This window comes from Ursus maritimus, unplaced genomic scaffold (genome assembly GCF_017311325.1).
Source record: "Ursus maritimus isolate PB19 unplaced genomic scaffold, ASM1731132v1 scaffold_22, whole genome shotgun sequence".
Classification (NCBI taxonomy): Eukaryota; Metazoa; Chordata; class Mammalia; order Carnivora; family Ursidae; genus Ursus; species Ursus maritimus.
In genome coordinates this window covers 39,973,121-39,986,341 of record NW_024424675.1, presented here as the reverse complement: position 1 = coordinate 39,986,341, position 13,221 = coordinate 39,973,121, and the positions used below count along the sequence as shown (strand labels likewise).

At 47.5% G+C, this 13,221-nt stretch overlaps 1 protein-coding gene across 1 annotated transcript in view; it reads left to right on the top strand.

Moving 5' to 3' along the window:
* The first annotated feature begins 294 nt into the window (after positions 1-294).
* BCAS1 (brain enriched myelin associated protein 1) overlaps positions 295-13,221 on the top strand; it is an 85,030-nt gene continuing 72,103 nt past the window's right edge. The window contains exons 1-3 of the mRNA XM_040637870.1: positions 295-301; positions 1,601-1,677; positions 4,167-4,245. Coding sequence (XP_040493804.1) covers positions 295-301; positions 1,601-1,677; positions 4,167-4,245 — 163 coding nt within the window. The remainder of the gene's footprint in view (positions 302-1,600; positions 1,678-4,166; positions 4,246-13,221) is intronic.

The window sequence follows — 13,221 nt, the reverse complement described above, 5'->3', positions numbered from 1 at the left end:
ATATCTAGAACGGGATGATGACAACATCCGTTTCACAGGGGTGCTGCAGGGTTCGATAAACCGACACAGGGAGTGTGCTTGGGAAACAGCGCAGGCAAGTGCTAAATAATTGTTAACTTTTAGCATTATTATTAAAGCAAGGCTCTCGAGAGGCTTAGTAATGATGTGGGCACACGCCTAGCTCAGCGCCTGCCAGGGGAGGGGGAGTTATCAATGATTATTCCCTCCCTCCCACCAATAACGAATAATTGGCACCTGGTAAATGCAAACACCTTGGTGAGAACAGAAGATACAATGGCAGGTAAAGACAGTCCCTGGCCTCATGATGCTTACAGTGTATTGGGGAAGGCACACAGAAGCTAAGTTCTGTTTTTTTTTTTTTTAAAGATTTTATTTATTTATTCGACAGAGATAGAGACAGCCAGCGAGAGAGGGAACACAAGCAGGGGGAGTGGGAGAGGAAGAAGCAGGCTCATAGCAGAGGAGCCTGATGTGGGGCTCGATCCCATAACGCCGGGATCACGCCCTGAGCCGAAGGCAGATGCTTAACCGCTGTGCCACCCAGGCGCCCTGAAGCTAGGTTCTGTTTTGCCCTCCCGGTCTGGATCCATTGTTACTTCCTTCCAGAACCACCCTATCTGACACTGCTGCCTCTTGCCCCCCTCGCCTGGCTCCTGTTATATTACCAATTTACTTTTGTTCATTGGGTTAAACCCTAGGTGTTTGGGTTTAACAAGCACTTAGATATCCCTTATACCGAGCCCCACGTTGTTCTTATCACGTAACAAGCATTAATCATTGAGTCCTCGTAGCAGGCCTGTGAGGTACAGAGAGCGTAATTAACTCACACAAGGACACACAGCAAAGAGAAGCAGAGAGAAAGTTCAAGGCCAGGTGGTCTTGCTTGGGCTCTGTGCTCTTAACCACTGTACCATGCTGCCTTGAACTATCAGAAATGGCCTGGCTGACGGACTTACTGTCTTGTTTATTATCTACCCACCAGACTTTAGCTCTGTGAGAATGCACAGCCACAACCCTCGTGCCTCGAACAGCATAAGGTACAGACTTGGTACTCAGTATGTATTTGTTGAATCAGTGAATGAATGAAAACACAGCCAAATAAATATATAATTACAAGTAGCACTAAGTGCTATGAAAAACAAAAACAACCAAAAAAGAAAAAGAAAAAAGCCAGTGCTATGAGGGTTTTTAACAAGGGATCTCTAATTTTGACAATCAGAGAATACTTAAAATTATAAGTACTATTTTAATTATCCTCATTCTAAAATCTCCTTGATACCATAGCTGTGTTTGGCTAAAAGGGAAGAAAATGTTATCTATACTGAATATGCTTTTCACGATGATAACTATTTCCTCCCAGCAGTTGAAAACTGGGATTGCATTTGACTCAAATTCTGCTGAATATGAGTCCCGAACCTTTTCTCATCCTCCAAAATAAATATTAGCAATTGACCTAATTTGGGCTCATGGTAATACACCCACAGTAACTTAGTTCCCTGCCCTTCACTTCATAGGTGGGAATAAGACTTTTGTTTGTCTTGGGTTTTAATTTCTCTTTCTCTTTTTTTCTCCATTGCAGGAACGATGGGTAACGAAATGAGTGTCCCAGAAAGAGTTGAAGACCAAGAGAATGAATCGGAGACAGACGCTAAGAAGGTAGTGGAGTTAGGGTCACTGGGTCATTAATGACTAGTAGCTAGATTTGGGGGTGACAGCAGAGGCCTCTTCGGTGCCCATCACGCAGACAGTATTGATGATGTGCTGCTGTTCCCGTGGGTTCTTCAGTTGTAGTCAAACTTCCAGAACCCATCCAGGAGTTTGTTAAAGATGCAGGCTCTAAGGCCCCACGGAAGACTTACTGAATCCAAAATTATAAGGCTGGGAGTCTGTGCAACCTGTGTCTTTAAGGACCTCCAAGGTGCATGTTAGGGGGCCAGTTTGGTACCTATCACCAGGTGGTTCTCAGCTGGGTGATTTTGCCTGCCCCCCATTAGGGGACAGGTGGCAGTGTTTGGAGACATTTTTGACTGTCACAGCTCAGGACTACTGCTCTAGTGGGTAGACCAGAGATGCTGCTAAGCAGTGCATAGGACAGCCCCCACAACAGAGAACGACCTGGCCCCAAACGTCAGTGGCGCTGGGGATGGGAAACCCAGAATCAGGTCAGTCACTCACAGCCTCGGCTACACATTGGGATCACCTGGCCGGAGTCGCACCCTAGACCAAATAAATCAGAACCCTTGTGTCGGAGTGAGGGCAGGCATCCGCATTTTCAGTGCAGCCAAGGTGGGGAAGTTACTAGTATAGGGACGCTTCCTCTAGGAGACTGAGGCCAGGGGCACCCCACCACTGCTCCTTAGATCTTTCACGACCAAGTGGCAGAAAGCCTACATGGCTACCTTCCAGGGCTTCTGAAATCGAGTCCATTTAAGACTTGGAGCCCAGTGGACATGAAAAGCCCTGTAGGAGGTTTACAACCCCCTATGAACTAATATTGGTCATATCATTAGAGAAGTCCTGCTCAGGATAGAAGGCTGGATTAGAAGAAATGGGCAGAAAAACTCCAGGGCCTGCAGAGTGGGTATCAAGCCTGACTGTTGAGTACACCTTCTGGGAAGCTTTGCAGACAGACTCCCGCTGCCTGGCCCCACCTGACAGCAACCGAAACACAACATCTGGGTGGGGGTTCAGGCATCAGGGGTCCCTCAACCCCCTAAGTGACTCCTAGGCTGGGAGCCTCTGGCTCCCAGGGGCTCGGCAGTGACAAAAGGGAGGGAAGAAGGTGGGCGGGGACCCTCGTGGGACAGGAGACCAAAGATCCATTTGCAGATGGCGGGCTCTGGCCGACAGGAACCATCCAGATGTTCCCAGTCTGGTTTGTCATCAGGAGTTGGAAAACACTGTTAATGTTATCTCCTGCTTTTTAAATATTGGCAACTGAATCCCAAAGACTTGAAAACAAAAACTCTGTGAGCCAAAGATATCAAATTGGCATACCAGGATGGCCCCAAGGGATGCCGGTCGTGAGCTCAGGGCCAAATGGTCACACAGGTTAGATGTTTCCTTGTTGTGATTTCTTGGGAGGGTTAATGATAGATTCAAGAACACAGGCTTTTTTTTTTTTTTTTAAAGATTTTATTTATTTATTTGACAGAGATAGAGACAGCCAGCTAGAGAGGGAACACAAGCAGGGGAAGTGGGAGAGGAAGAAGCAGGCTCATAGCGGAGGAGCCTGATGTGGGGCTCGATCCCGTAACGCCGGGATCACGCCCCGAGCCGAAGGCAGACGCCCAACCGCTGTGCCACCCAGGCGCCCCAAGAACACAGGCTTATTTTAAACACTTTAGACATTATAAAAACCTAAAGAAAGGAAAAGCTTTCTGTGTTTCCCCAGAACGTTCCCATCTTTAGGAACTGCCATTCAGACTGGAGTTTTCTCTCTGGGCCCTTCCTTATTCACACATATTACGCTACCGATGGTATTTGCAAAATATAATACCATGTGCAGAGTACTTAGCACATAATCAATACCCAATTAGTGTCAACTATTGGTGGCATAACTTAGACGGTCTCATTACTAACAATAGCATTATGTAACATACATTCTCTCTTGGAACATTTTTCCTGCTGTGTGAGAAACAAGTTTTTTAAATTTCTGCAGCAAATGACAAGAATAAAAACAATCAGGGCAGTGGCCTAAAATTGGAAAAAAGGTTCCAACAGTGAGGATGGAGGGAGAGGGTGTGGAGCAGAAGGAGAGCAACAGCGAACTTCCTGTGTTTGACAAGTGTGTTGACGAAGGGCCGGGCTGGGGACGTTGCTGTGTGTGCAGGACGGTGGCATGCGGTGAACCTCACGGGGTTCAGGGATCAGCGTGTCAGAGCCTCGTTTCCCACTGATGAGACGAGTGGCCCTGTTGGTTCGGTGTCTCCTCTGTACGATGGGGTCCATCCCGCCTGTGTTTGTGGGGCTCACTGAGATGAAGGGGTTACTTGGTTTCCTGAGGCGCAATGGGAAGCTGGGTAGTTTCCAGAAACACAGACTTTAAGTTTAATTTGGTGATGCACCTTGTGGCCCTGAGGTTCTTCCTTGAGTTCTGATTTTCCCCAAGCACCTGACTACCAATGCCCCGTGTTCTGTTGCAGGTGGCATCTGAGAGTGAGTGTGGTCAAAACGGGATGCCGGTGATCATATCGACCCGTGACATCACATACTATGATGAAGGTCAGTGTCACACCGAGGAGGTGGGCTGCTCCTCGGTGGGGGTGGGGAAGGGTCCGTGAATCTTGCATCTTGCTTATGGTGAAAAGAAAATGCAAGGCTTGAAGCCACAGGCTCACTTTGAAAACATTAGTGTTAGTGTCCTGGGGCGACCTGGACAGTGTCACAAACAGGGTGGCTTACACAACAGAAACGTGTTGTCTCACAGTGCCTGAGGCCACAAGTCTTTTCTTTTGATTGTGTTTGGTTGTATTAAAAAGTAAAACCACAGACACAAAAATGAAGGTACAGATCATGAGGCATTGCGGAAGTGGGTAGGTAGGAGAGAAGAGGAACCCAGTGATGGCGACGGGTAGTCCCTGCTAGGGGACGGTCCTCATCACCACGGATAATCCTCCGTACTACGGCATGACCACATTAGCAGCATTGGCGCCTTCTGGGCACCGCGAGGGGAGTCTGTTCTCTGCCTCTGTCCACGCTCCTAGGAGCCTCCGGCGTTCCGTGGCTTCCAGATGCTGTCCTCTCTACGCATGTCTGTCTGTGTGCCCACATGTCCCCTTTTATAAGGACACAGTCACATTGGATTGGTGTCCACCCTAATTGACCTCATCTTAACGTGGTCACTTGCGAAGACCCTGTTTCCAAATGAAGTCACAGGCACTGGGGGATACAGTTCAGCTCCGAGCAGCACCCATTCCTTCCGAGTACGTGTCACCGCTGGAAGAGGCCGAGGACCTCCAGCAGATGAGACAAAAGCAAAGGGTGAGAACACTGAGAGGTTGGCATTTGGAGTCGGACAGACTGAGGCTAAGTCCCAGCTCTGCGGGGCGCCTGCATGGCTCAGTCGGTTAAGCTCAGTCTGCTTCAGCTTCGGTCATGATCCCAGGGTCCTAGGATCGAGCCCCGCATGGGGCTCCCTGCTCAGAGGGAGCCTGCTTCTCCCTCTCCTTCTGCCTGCCGCTCCCCCTGCTCGTGCTCGCTCTCTGTCAAATAAATAAATAGAATCTTAAAAAAAAGTAAAAGAAAAAAAGTCCCTGCTCTGCAACGGACCAGCTGTGTGATCTGGACAAGGCATTTCACTTTCTAAACGTCAGCTTTCTCATCTGTCCTGTGAGGGTAAGACACCTCCATCACACAATTCCCGAGAGGAGGAAAGGAGCCTGTCCATGAAGCATTTACATATTACCCAGCACTTACGAACGCCACAGAAACTGGTACAGTAGACAAGGCAACAGAATATTCCCTACACATAGGCCAGTTTTAAAATGGGACGATATACTTATCTATTTTATTTTGTCCTGCAGTAGAAGACTATAAATTAAGTGCATAAAAGTGGCTGGGTCGTACTTTGCAGAGAATATGTATCAACTTAAGAAGACAAAGTGCTTAAGGGTAAGAACTCTGGAATCAAACTGCTGGCTTGGCCACGCATCAGCTGTGTGACCTTAAGCAAGTTACTTATGCTCTCTGAACCTCAGTCTCATTGTCTGTAAAGTGGAATAACAGTAGTACCTACAACATAAGCGTCGGATTTCATAAAGCACCTATTCCAGTGCCTGCCACACAGCAAGTGCTCTATGTATTAGCTGTCGTTATTATTTTATGGTCATGGTTGCTGTAAGTTTCTGGGCTTCCATTCCTTCTTCTGAGCAATGAGGAAATAAGTCCTATTATTGGTTCCAGAGGTTTTAGAATGTCCTCGTGTTAGGGGAAAACTCCTCTCTTTATAGTCGAGTACTCACACCACGTCTGACACCAAATGTGTGGGGTTTCCATACCAAACAATTCTGTGATGTTTCTGGGTGTCTTCCATCTCAATGCAGTTCCTACTCTGTCGACCTAAAGTTCACATCAGCCCTTGCAGGCTGAAGCCTCAGTCCCTCAAGACTGCCTCCCACTTTCAGTTTCAGGGTGCTCAGATTACCCGCACAAATCAGAGATTCCCATGAGCCCCTGCTCAGGTTCAGCCCTTTGCTAGAATGGCTCCCAGACCTCAGGAGAACCCTTGACTTACTAGATGGCCAGTTTATTATAAAAGGATACAACTGGGCAACAGCTGGTTGGAAGGGAGGCATCGGGCAAGGTAGGAGGGCTCCTGGGGGTGATGGAGCTTCGGTGCCCTGGCTGGGCACACTACCCTCCCCGCACCCCCATGTCCTCACAGTCCAGCTCTCTGAACCCTGGACTTCAGGGATTTTTGTGCGTGCCCTATTACACAGGCACGATTGATGAAGTCATTGGCCGTTGGTGATGGAACTCAATATCCAGCCACGTTCCCTTCCCCAGAGGTGGGGGATGGGGCTGAAAGTTCCAACCCTCTAATCACAAGGCTGGTTCCCCTGGCAACCAGGGCCCCCATCCTTAGGGGCTTTCCAAAGTCACCTCATTAACATAAACTCAGAGGTAGTTAAAAGGGGCTGGCTTGTTATGAATAACAAAAGACGTCTTCATGCCTCTTATCATTTATATGATAAGTTTTAGGCAGTCTGTGCCAGGAATGGGGATGAAGACCAAATAGGTATTTCTTATTCTATACCGCAATATCAGTCCTGAGGAGTTCATTAAAAGCTTAGATGGCAGACCCCCTCCTATGGCCTCTATCTACAACGAGCTAAGGTTGGGAGTTTTCTAGAGGATTCTGACGCACAGTCAGGATTGGCAATCACTGGAGGAGAAAAGGCCCCAAGTTTCTTCCTCCCTTTAAACCCTGTGCGTCAAACTTATACTTCGATGTACACAAAATGGATTGTATTTACAGCAGCAGACTTTGATGAGAATGGGGGAAAAGCTGGCCATTGAGATGCACAGGCTTTGAAATGAGAATCATACCATTTATGTAATTTATAAACTGTAGATGTTTGTTCTCAAGAAATTGAGAGGCATTGAGAATATAATACGCCCTACAGAAATCACTTTGTCTATCATAATTACATGATCCTTCCCCTATTTGTAGGGCAAGGAGTATGTAGGAAGAACAGAAGAACATAGTATTGGGAATTGAGAAAGACCCCCCCATTCTCCCTCCCACGGTCCTTTCTCCCTCCCTTTCTACTTCTTTCCCTCCTTTCCTCCCCAACATTTATTTTATATATATATATATATGGCATTCCTAAAAAGAGGAAAACAGGTTACAGAAACACAGAACGACAATCTGGAATAGCGTGTTGCTGTGTGAATACCTACACATGACAAGGGAAACAGAATCGCATTTTGGTGAGTCATGGGTTGGTTGCATTTATCTCTCGTTCCCCGCAGCCTTGCTTTCAACTTATCCGGCACCCGCTGGAGAATCTCTAAAGAGTTTAGATTAATCCTCTGAGGTCAGAATTCTGCCCGTCATTCATTGACAACTTGAGCCCCGTGCAACTCGCTTTGGAGTGATTATCCCATTTAATGAGGAAGGCAGCCTATTATCACCCTCTTGCTGTTTTCCCCAGGTTATTAACGAAGTTATAATTTTCAATGCAGTTTTTAAGGGGGTATGAAAGTAGGATTCTGGGGGCCTTGTTTGATCCTTTTGATAGAATTCTCTGACCATATCTTTTGAGGCACATCTGTATGCATCTCTGCTGGGGGGTATACATACACATATGCACATAGGGAAAAGTCACCCGAGAAATAGATAAATGGGATTCTGGGTGACTGTGTTCCTTCTTTTTATCTATATTTTCCCCACTACGATCCAACAGTTCATCACCCTGCAGGAACATTTCATTTCCTGGGAGGGCTTATTAAAAAGCAGGGGTGGCAGGGACTGGTCAGACAGGGTAGGAAGACAGGATGCTGGATTTGAACCGTGGCTTTGCGGTGTGAGCTTGGACAAGTTTCTGGACCTCTGTCCTTTCATTTGTGAAATGGGAACGATATTCCTGGTAGAACCAAGCTTCTAAGATCACCGTGAGGCTGAAAGGCGTTGATACATGTGAAGTACTTAGAAGAGTGCCTGGCAGGTGGTAAGCACATGGGGAAAGTAACTTGTGCTGGGTTGGATTTAATTTGACGCTCGTAAAGGCTGTCGTTGTAGTTTGACATTCACTGGATTATCTCTAGCATCACTTTTATATCTGGCTGGGCCCAATGTACTCTCAAGGGTCCTTCTAAGGGGGAAGCAGGGGGAGATGAGAGGGATAGAAGCCGATGTCACAGAGAGAGAGAGATTAGAAGATTCTGCAGTGTTGGCCCTGACAGGAAGGAGGGACCATGAGCCAAGGAATGTGGGGGCCTTTCGAAGCTCTAAAGATCAAGGGAGCAGATGTTCCCCTAGGGCTTCCAGAAGCTGACCGTTTTTGACTTCTGACCTTCAGAACTGTAAGATAATATGTCTGTGTTATTGGAAGGCACCAAAATTGGAGCGGTTTGTTACAGCAGCAATAGAACACTAATGGGAGCTCACTCACACTTTGGATTGGCACACGCACGAGCCCTGGGCTTAGGTCCCGGCTCTGCCACCCCCTAGCTGTGGAACCGTGGCAAGGAATTTGTATTCTCAGAGAGTCATCTGTAAAATGGGAACAATAATAGTAATATTAACTTTGTAGGGAGGTATAAGAATAGTGGCTGGCACAGGGTAAGTGGGTTGAAACACAGGAGACAAGAAAAACTAGAAGCAGAGTCCATTGTCATGCGTGTCCTTTAGTCCTGGCTTTCCCTGTCATGTCATCTGACGATCTGAGATTTTCCCACCTGTGTATGTATGCCTAGAACCTCACTGATCTTTGGAGAAATAAAAATGCCTCATTTTTCTCCTTCTTCGACTCCTTCCTATTACATTTATTACATTAGTTCCCGCTCTAAAAACAAAAACCTGTTCAGTCCTCAGTGCTACTGGATAGCAGAGACTAATGCACGATTTATCTGGCAGAACACATCATTTTTCAGAAACAGGAGACTGTCTCTGTTTTACCTGGATATGAAGTTTCTAAAATATTACACCTTCCCTTTCTATTCCTGGTCAATTGTCCCCAAAAAGAAGAATTGCCTCACTTTGCTTAAAAAAATAAATAAGTGAAATCATTTTATGGGACTGGAAAGTCATACTTCAGCCGAGTGTCACTGCCCATGGGATAACATAGTGAGACTAGAAGCATTTGCCAATAGTGATGCTTGGACTAAGTGTAACGGGAGCCCTAAGGCCAAAAATCAGAGCTACCCGAGATGTGAAACCGTGGGACCAACATCACCACGTGCTCACGTGATGGTCCTCTTGGCGATCCACGAGCAGGAAGAAAAGGCCAAGATCGCGCACCATTCCCCAGCCCCCTTCTATTAGGACAGAAAGGGAGCTCTTTCCCAGAAGACCCTGCGTGCAAGTAGGCATCCTCTTAATCTCATTGGCCAGAACTAGGTCACGTGGCCACGCCAGTGCCTGCTAGGATGTCAACCACCTCCGGGCAGCAAGTGGAGAACACGAGGCTGGCGTGGATGGGCTGCTGGATGGGCCATCAGCGGTGCCTGCCAGCGTTGATCTCGCAGAATTACAGCTTGGCAACCAGAAGTAGCACACAGGCCTTTACTCAGGCCTTTCAAAAGACGTTAAGGGCATCGAGCTCATTTCCCAAACATTCCTTTCCTCTCTCCTCCCGTAACCTTGCTGTGTATCATCTCCCTCAATAAGCTCTTTATCCTCAGCTCTGCCCGTGAAACCCTGCCCTGCACCCCATCCATGCAGGCACTTCCCTTCCTCCTTCCCCTGCGCTGCAAGGCCTCGCCTCTCAGTATACAGCAGCGACTTCGGAAAACTGGTTCTCCCAGGTGGCCGAGCACCCCTTGCCCTTCTGCCCCCTTGGAAGTATGCCTTGAGAAGTCTAAGCCTTAGTGCTTTTTCTCACCGAAAACTCTAGGGGGGGGATTTCTGTTGGGTAAAATTATCCTATTACACTATTATGGTAGACAGTCTCCAGATACGCACACCCCTCCTTCCTCTCCCCAAACCCTCCAAAATAATCCACGTTTCCCTCTTGCGGTCTTCTCCCGTTGAATCTGGGCTGGCCCGCATAACCAATAATCCAGAGTGGAAGGGATGACACAGGAGTTCCAAGGCTAAGCTTTAAGAAGCTCTGTAGCCTCTGCCTTTGTCTCTTGCAGGACCAGCTTTGGGGTAAACTAGCCACCCGGTCAGTCCAAGTGCTCTGGGACTGCGCTGCTGGGAGGGAGCCCACGCTGGTCCCACCAAGAGCCCAGGTGGCAAGAAAGAGAGAAATGCCCAGCTAGTCCCCACATGTGCAGCCAGCCCAGCCCAGGACAAATCCCTGGACTACACACACATTCAGCGGGTACAGGCTTTAATTCATTGTTTTTCGACAGCTACAATATATTTTAAGGTGTAGATATGCTATTCATTCAGCCATTACCCCAATGGTGGGCATTCATTTTTTTGTTTTTCTCTCTCTCCACTCCAAACAATGTTGCAGTGACTACCCTTGCACAAATTTTTGATCCTTTGCGTTTTAGATCGTTTCTTCCAGAGGGAGGCTGTACAAAGTATGGCCGCAGGGAGTGCTTTTGGACAAACCCCTTGAATCTGCGGCCTCGCTTCACCTGTTTGCAGCTGTGTGAGCTTAAACAAGAGACATCACTTCTCCACCTCATGGTGTTAGGAACAGAAAATAAGATAATGCTTGCATATCCCTTCACTTGGTGCCTGAGACAGTGGAGGATGGCCATTACAACGATCTCGATTCCGGAAAATAGTGGTGCCTGATTTTTAATCCACATTAAAATCACTGGGAGGATTTTTTTTAAATCCCATTACCAGGCCCCACCGAGAATCAGTAAATCAGAAGTTCTGGAGGATAGGGCCCAGGTGTCAATCTTTTTTCAAGTTTCCCTGGGCATTAGTATTTTGAAAGCTGCTCATATTCAGCCATGGTTGGAAACCATTTGGAATGCACTCGCAGAGAAAATTCCTTATTCCCATTTTTTTTCAAAAATAAAACATTGGCATTTCTGTTTTAAATTTGTCCAAGACTTTTTTGTCCCTACCGTGGCTGACACCCTGGACACAGCATTCTGTTCCAGGGTTATTACAGTCGGATTTCATTAACTTCCACGCGGCTGCGGCCGAGTCACACGCAACGTGTTCTTTGCCTCTCTGGACCAACAGGAAGCCCGGATGGCATATTCTGCTGTGAACATGGAGACCTCGACAGGGTTTCAGTAGCATGAGCAACATTAACCTGTCCCTCTCTTGAAGGGTAGGCCAAGAGAGCCAGAAAGGGACCGAAAGGAAGCATGACAAACAGCAAAAAGAGAAGCAGGATCGTCATGGGGCAGCTGCACGTTATTTCATTTCTCTCCCCTCGGGTGCCTTTTAACCAGATTGTGAAACGCCATCAATGCTTCCACCACAGTTCTAATCCTAGAGTGGACTTTTCTAAATACCTTCTCTTCATATCCTTCTGCCACACTGGGTAGAATTTGTCAACACTTGTCACTGAACAAAAATTAAAAAATATAATAAATCAGTGATACCAAGGACATGGTAAGCTGCCCTAAACATTTCTGGAAGTTTAACAATTAAAGCAGCAGATTAGTGGGTAAGATCTGCTACGTGCAGAGCAGACCTCAAAGACCACATGTTTCTAAGCACAAGAGATGGGAGATACAAGCAGAGTCTGGCTCCAGCTGTAGGAACAAAAGCTGTGATGGAGAGTTGATTCTCAGAGGGCTGCCCAGACCAGCAGCAGCCATCACCTCGAACTGGTCAGACCAGCAGATTTCAGGGCACTAGTCCCTGTCTCCTGAGTCAGAAATGCTGGCGGCGGGGTCCCGCCACCCACTCCCACTGCTTTCCAGCAGGCTGTGACATTCCCTCAGGCAGGAGGCCCTCTGCATCTGGGACCTGGCGTGGGGCTCTGGGACATATGGAGCGGACAGGGGCCTGGAAGCACCCCCTCGCCTAGAGAGCTCGACTCAGCCCCAGGCGTGGCTGCTCTGCAGAAATCCCCCAGCAGATAATAAGATATTACAGTGAAAACCCCACTTGAGGATTTTCAGATGACATTTCCCAATTCAAAAACAAATCTAAACATTGTGCTGGATGAACCCCATGCTGGCCATATCAGCAGCTCTCATAGTTGGCAACTTCTGATAACACAAAATTGTTCTCCCTACTTTTCATCTCTCAACAAAAGTACCTTCAAAAAAAAAAAATCATCATCATTACCATTAGGTGATCCCGGCTTGAAGCGACTAGACATTGAAATCCTACAGCTAATTAATTCTTGACTTGTGGACCCACCAGGCCTCCTGCCCTTGATAACGTGCTCCTGTGTATGTTGTCACCAGGGAGGGGCCGCGTGGGCAGGAGGTCCCTAGCGGCTGTGTCCCCTCCATTCATGAGTCCTTTTTAAAATGACCTCTGAGGGGTACATCAACTCCAGGTGACTTAAAAAGTGGGAGTTTCTGAGTTTCCCGAGCAGAGGGTCAGACTCTGGAATATGAAGATCCCCCCCGAGGTCATGCCACTCACTCTAGGATGCAAGGCCCGCTTGGCCTGGTGAAGCCTCCATCAGAGCCGTGGGCTCATTAGTCACAGAGCCCACTGTCGCTGCTGGGCCAGCCCCAGGCTAAGCGGAAATAGGCCACATGTTCCTCCGGTCAGCCTTAAATTCCATTCTAGACCTCTCCTTTCCCCCTCTTTTTTCTCTTCATTATTTCTACATGTTTAAGTGACATGGGCTGGCGTGGGCCTCAGCATCCATGTAAACATTTCCAACAGTGTGCATAATAAGGTAAGACAGGAAGAACATCCCCAACCCTGAGTCCATCCGCTTCCCATTTTTCCTCTTAGAGGCAAGTATTCTTTACGTTTCTTAGGGCCAGAGGTGTTCCAGCTGAGCATATTTTAAAATCTGCTACTCTGCCTCTCAACACCACTTTTTAAAAACGACAGAGAACGTTCGATACATACAGTTGGACATGGCTTTTTTCACTTACTAGGCGTCTTGGTGAATGTTAATGTGTGTGGAGGATTTCACT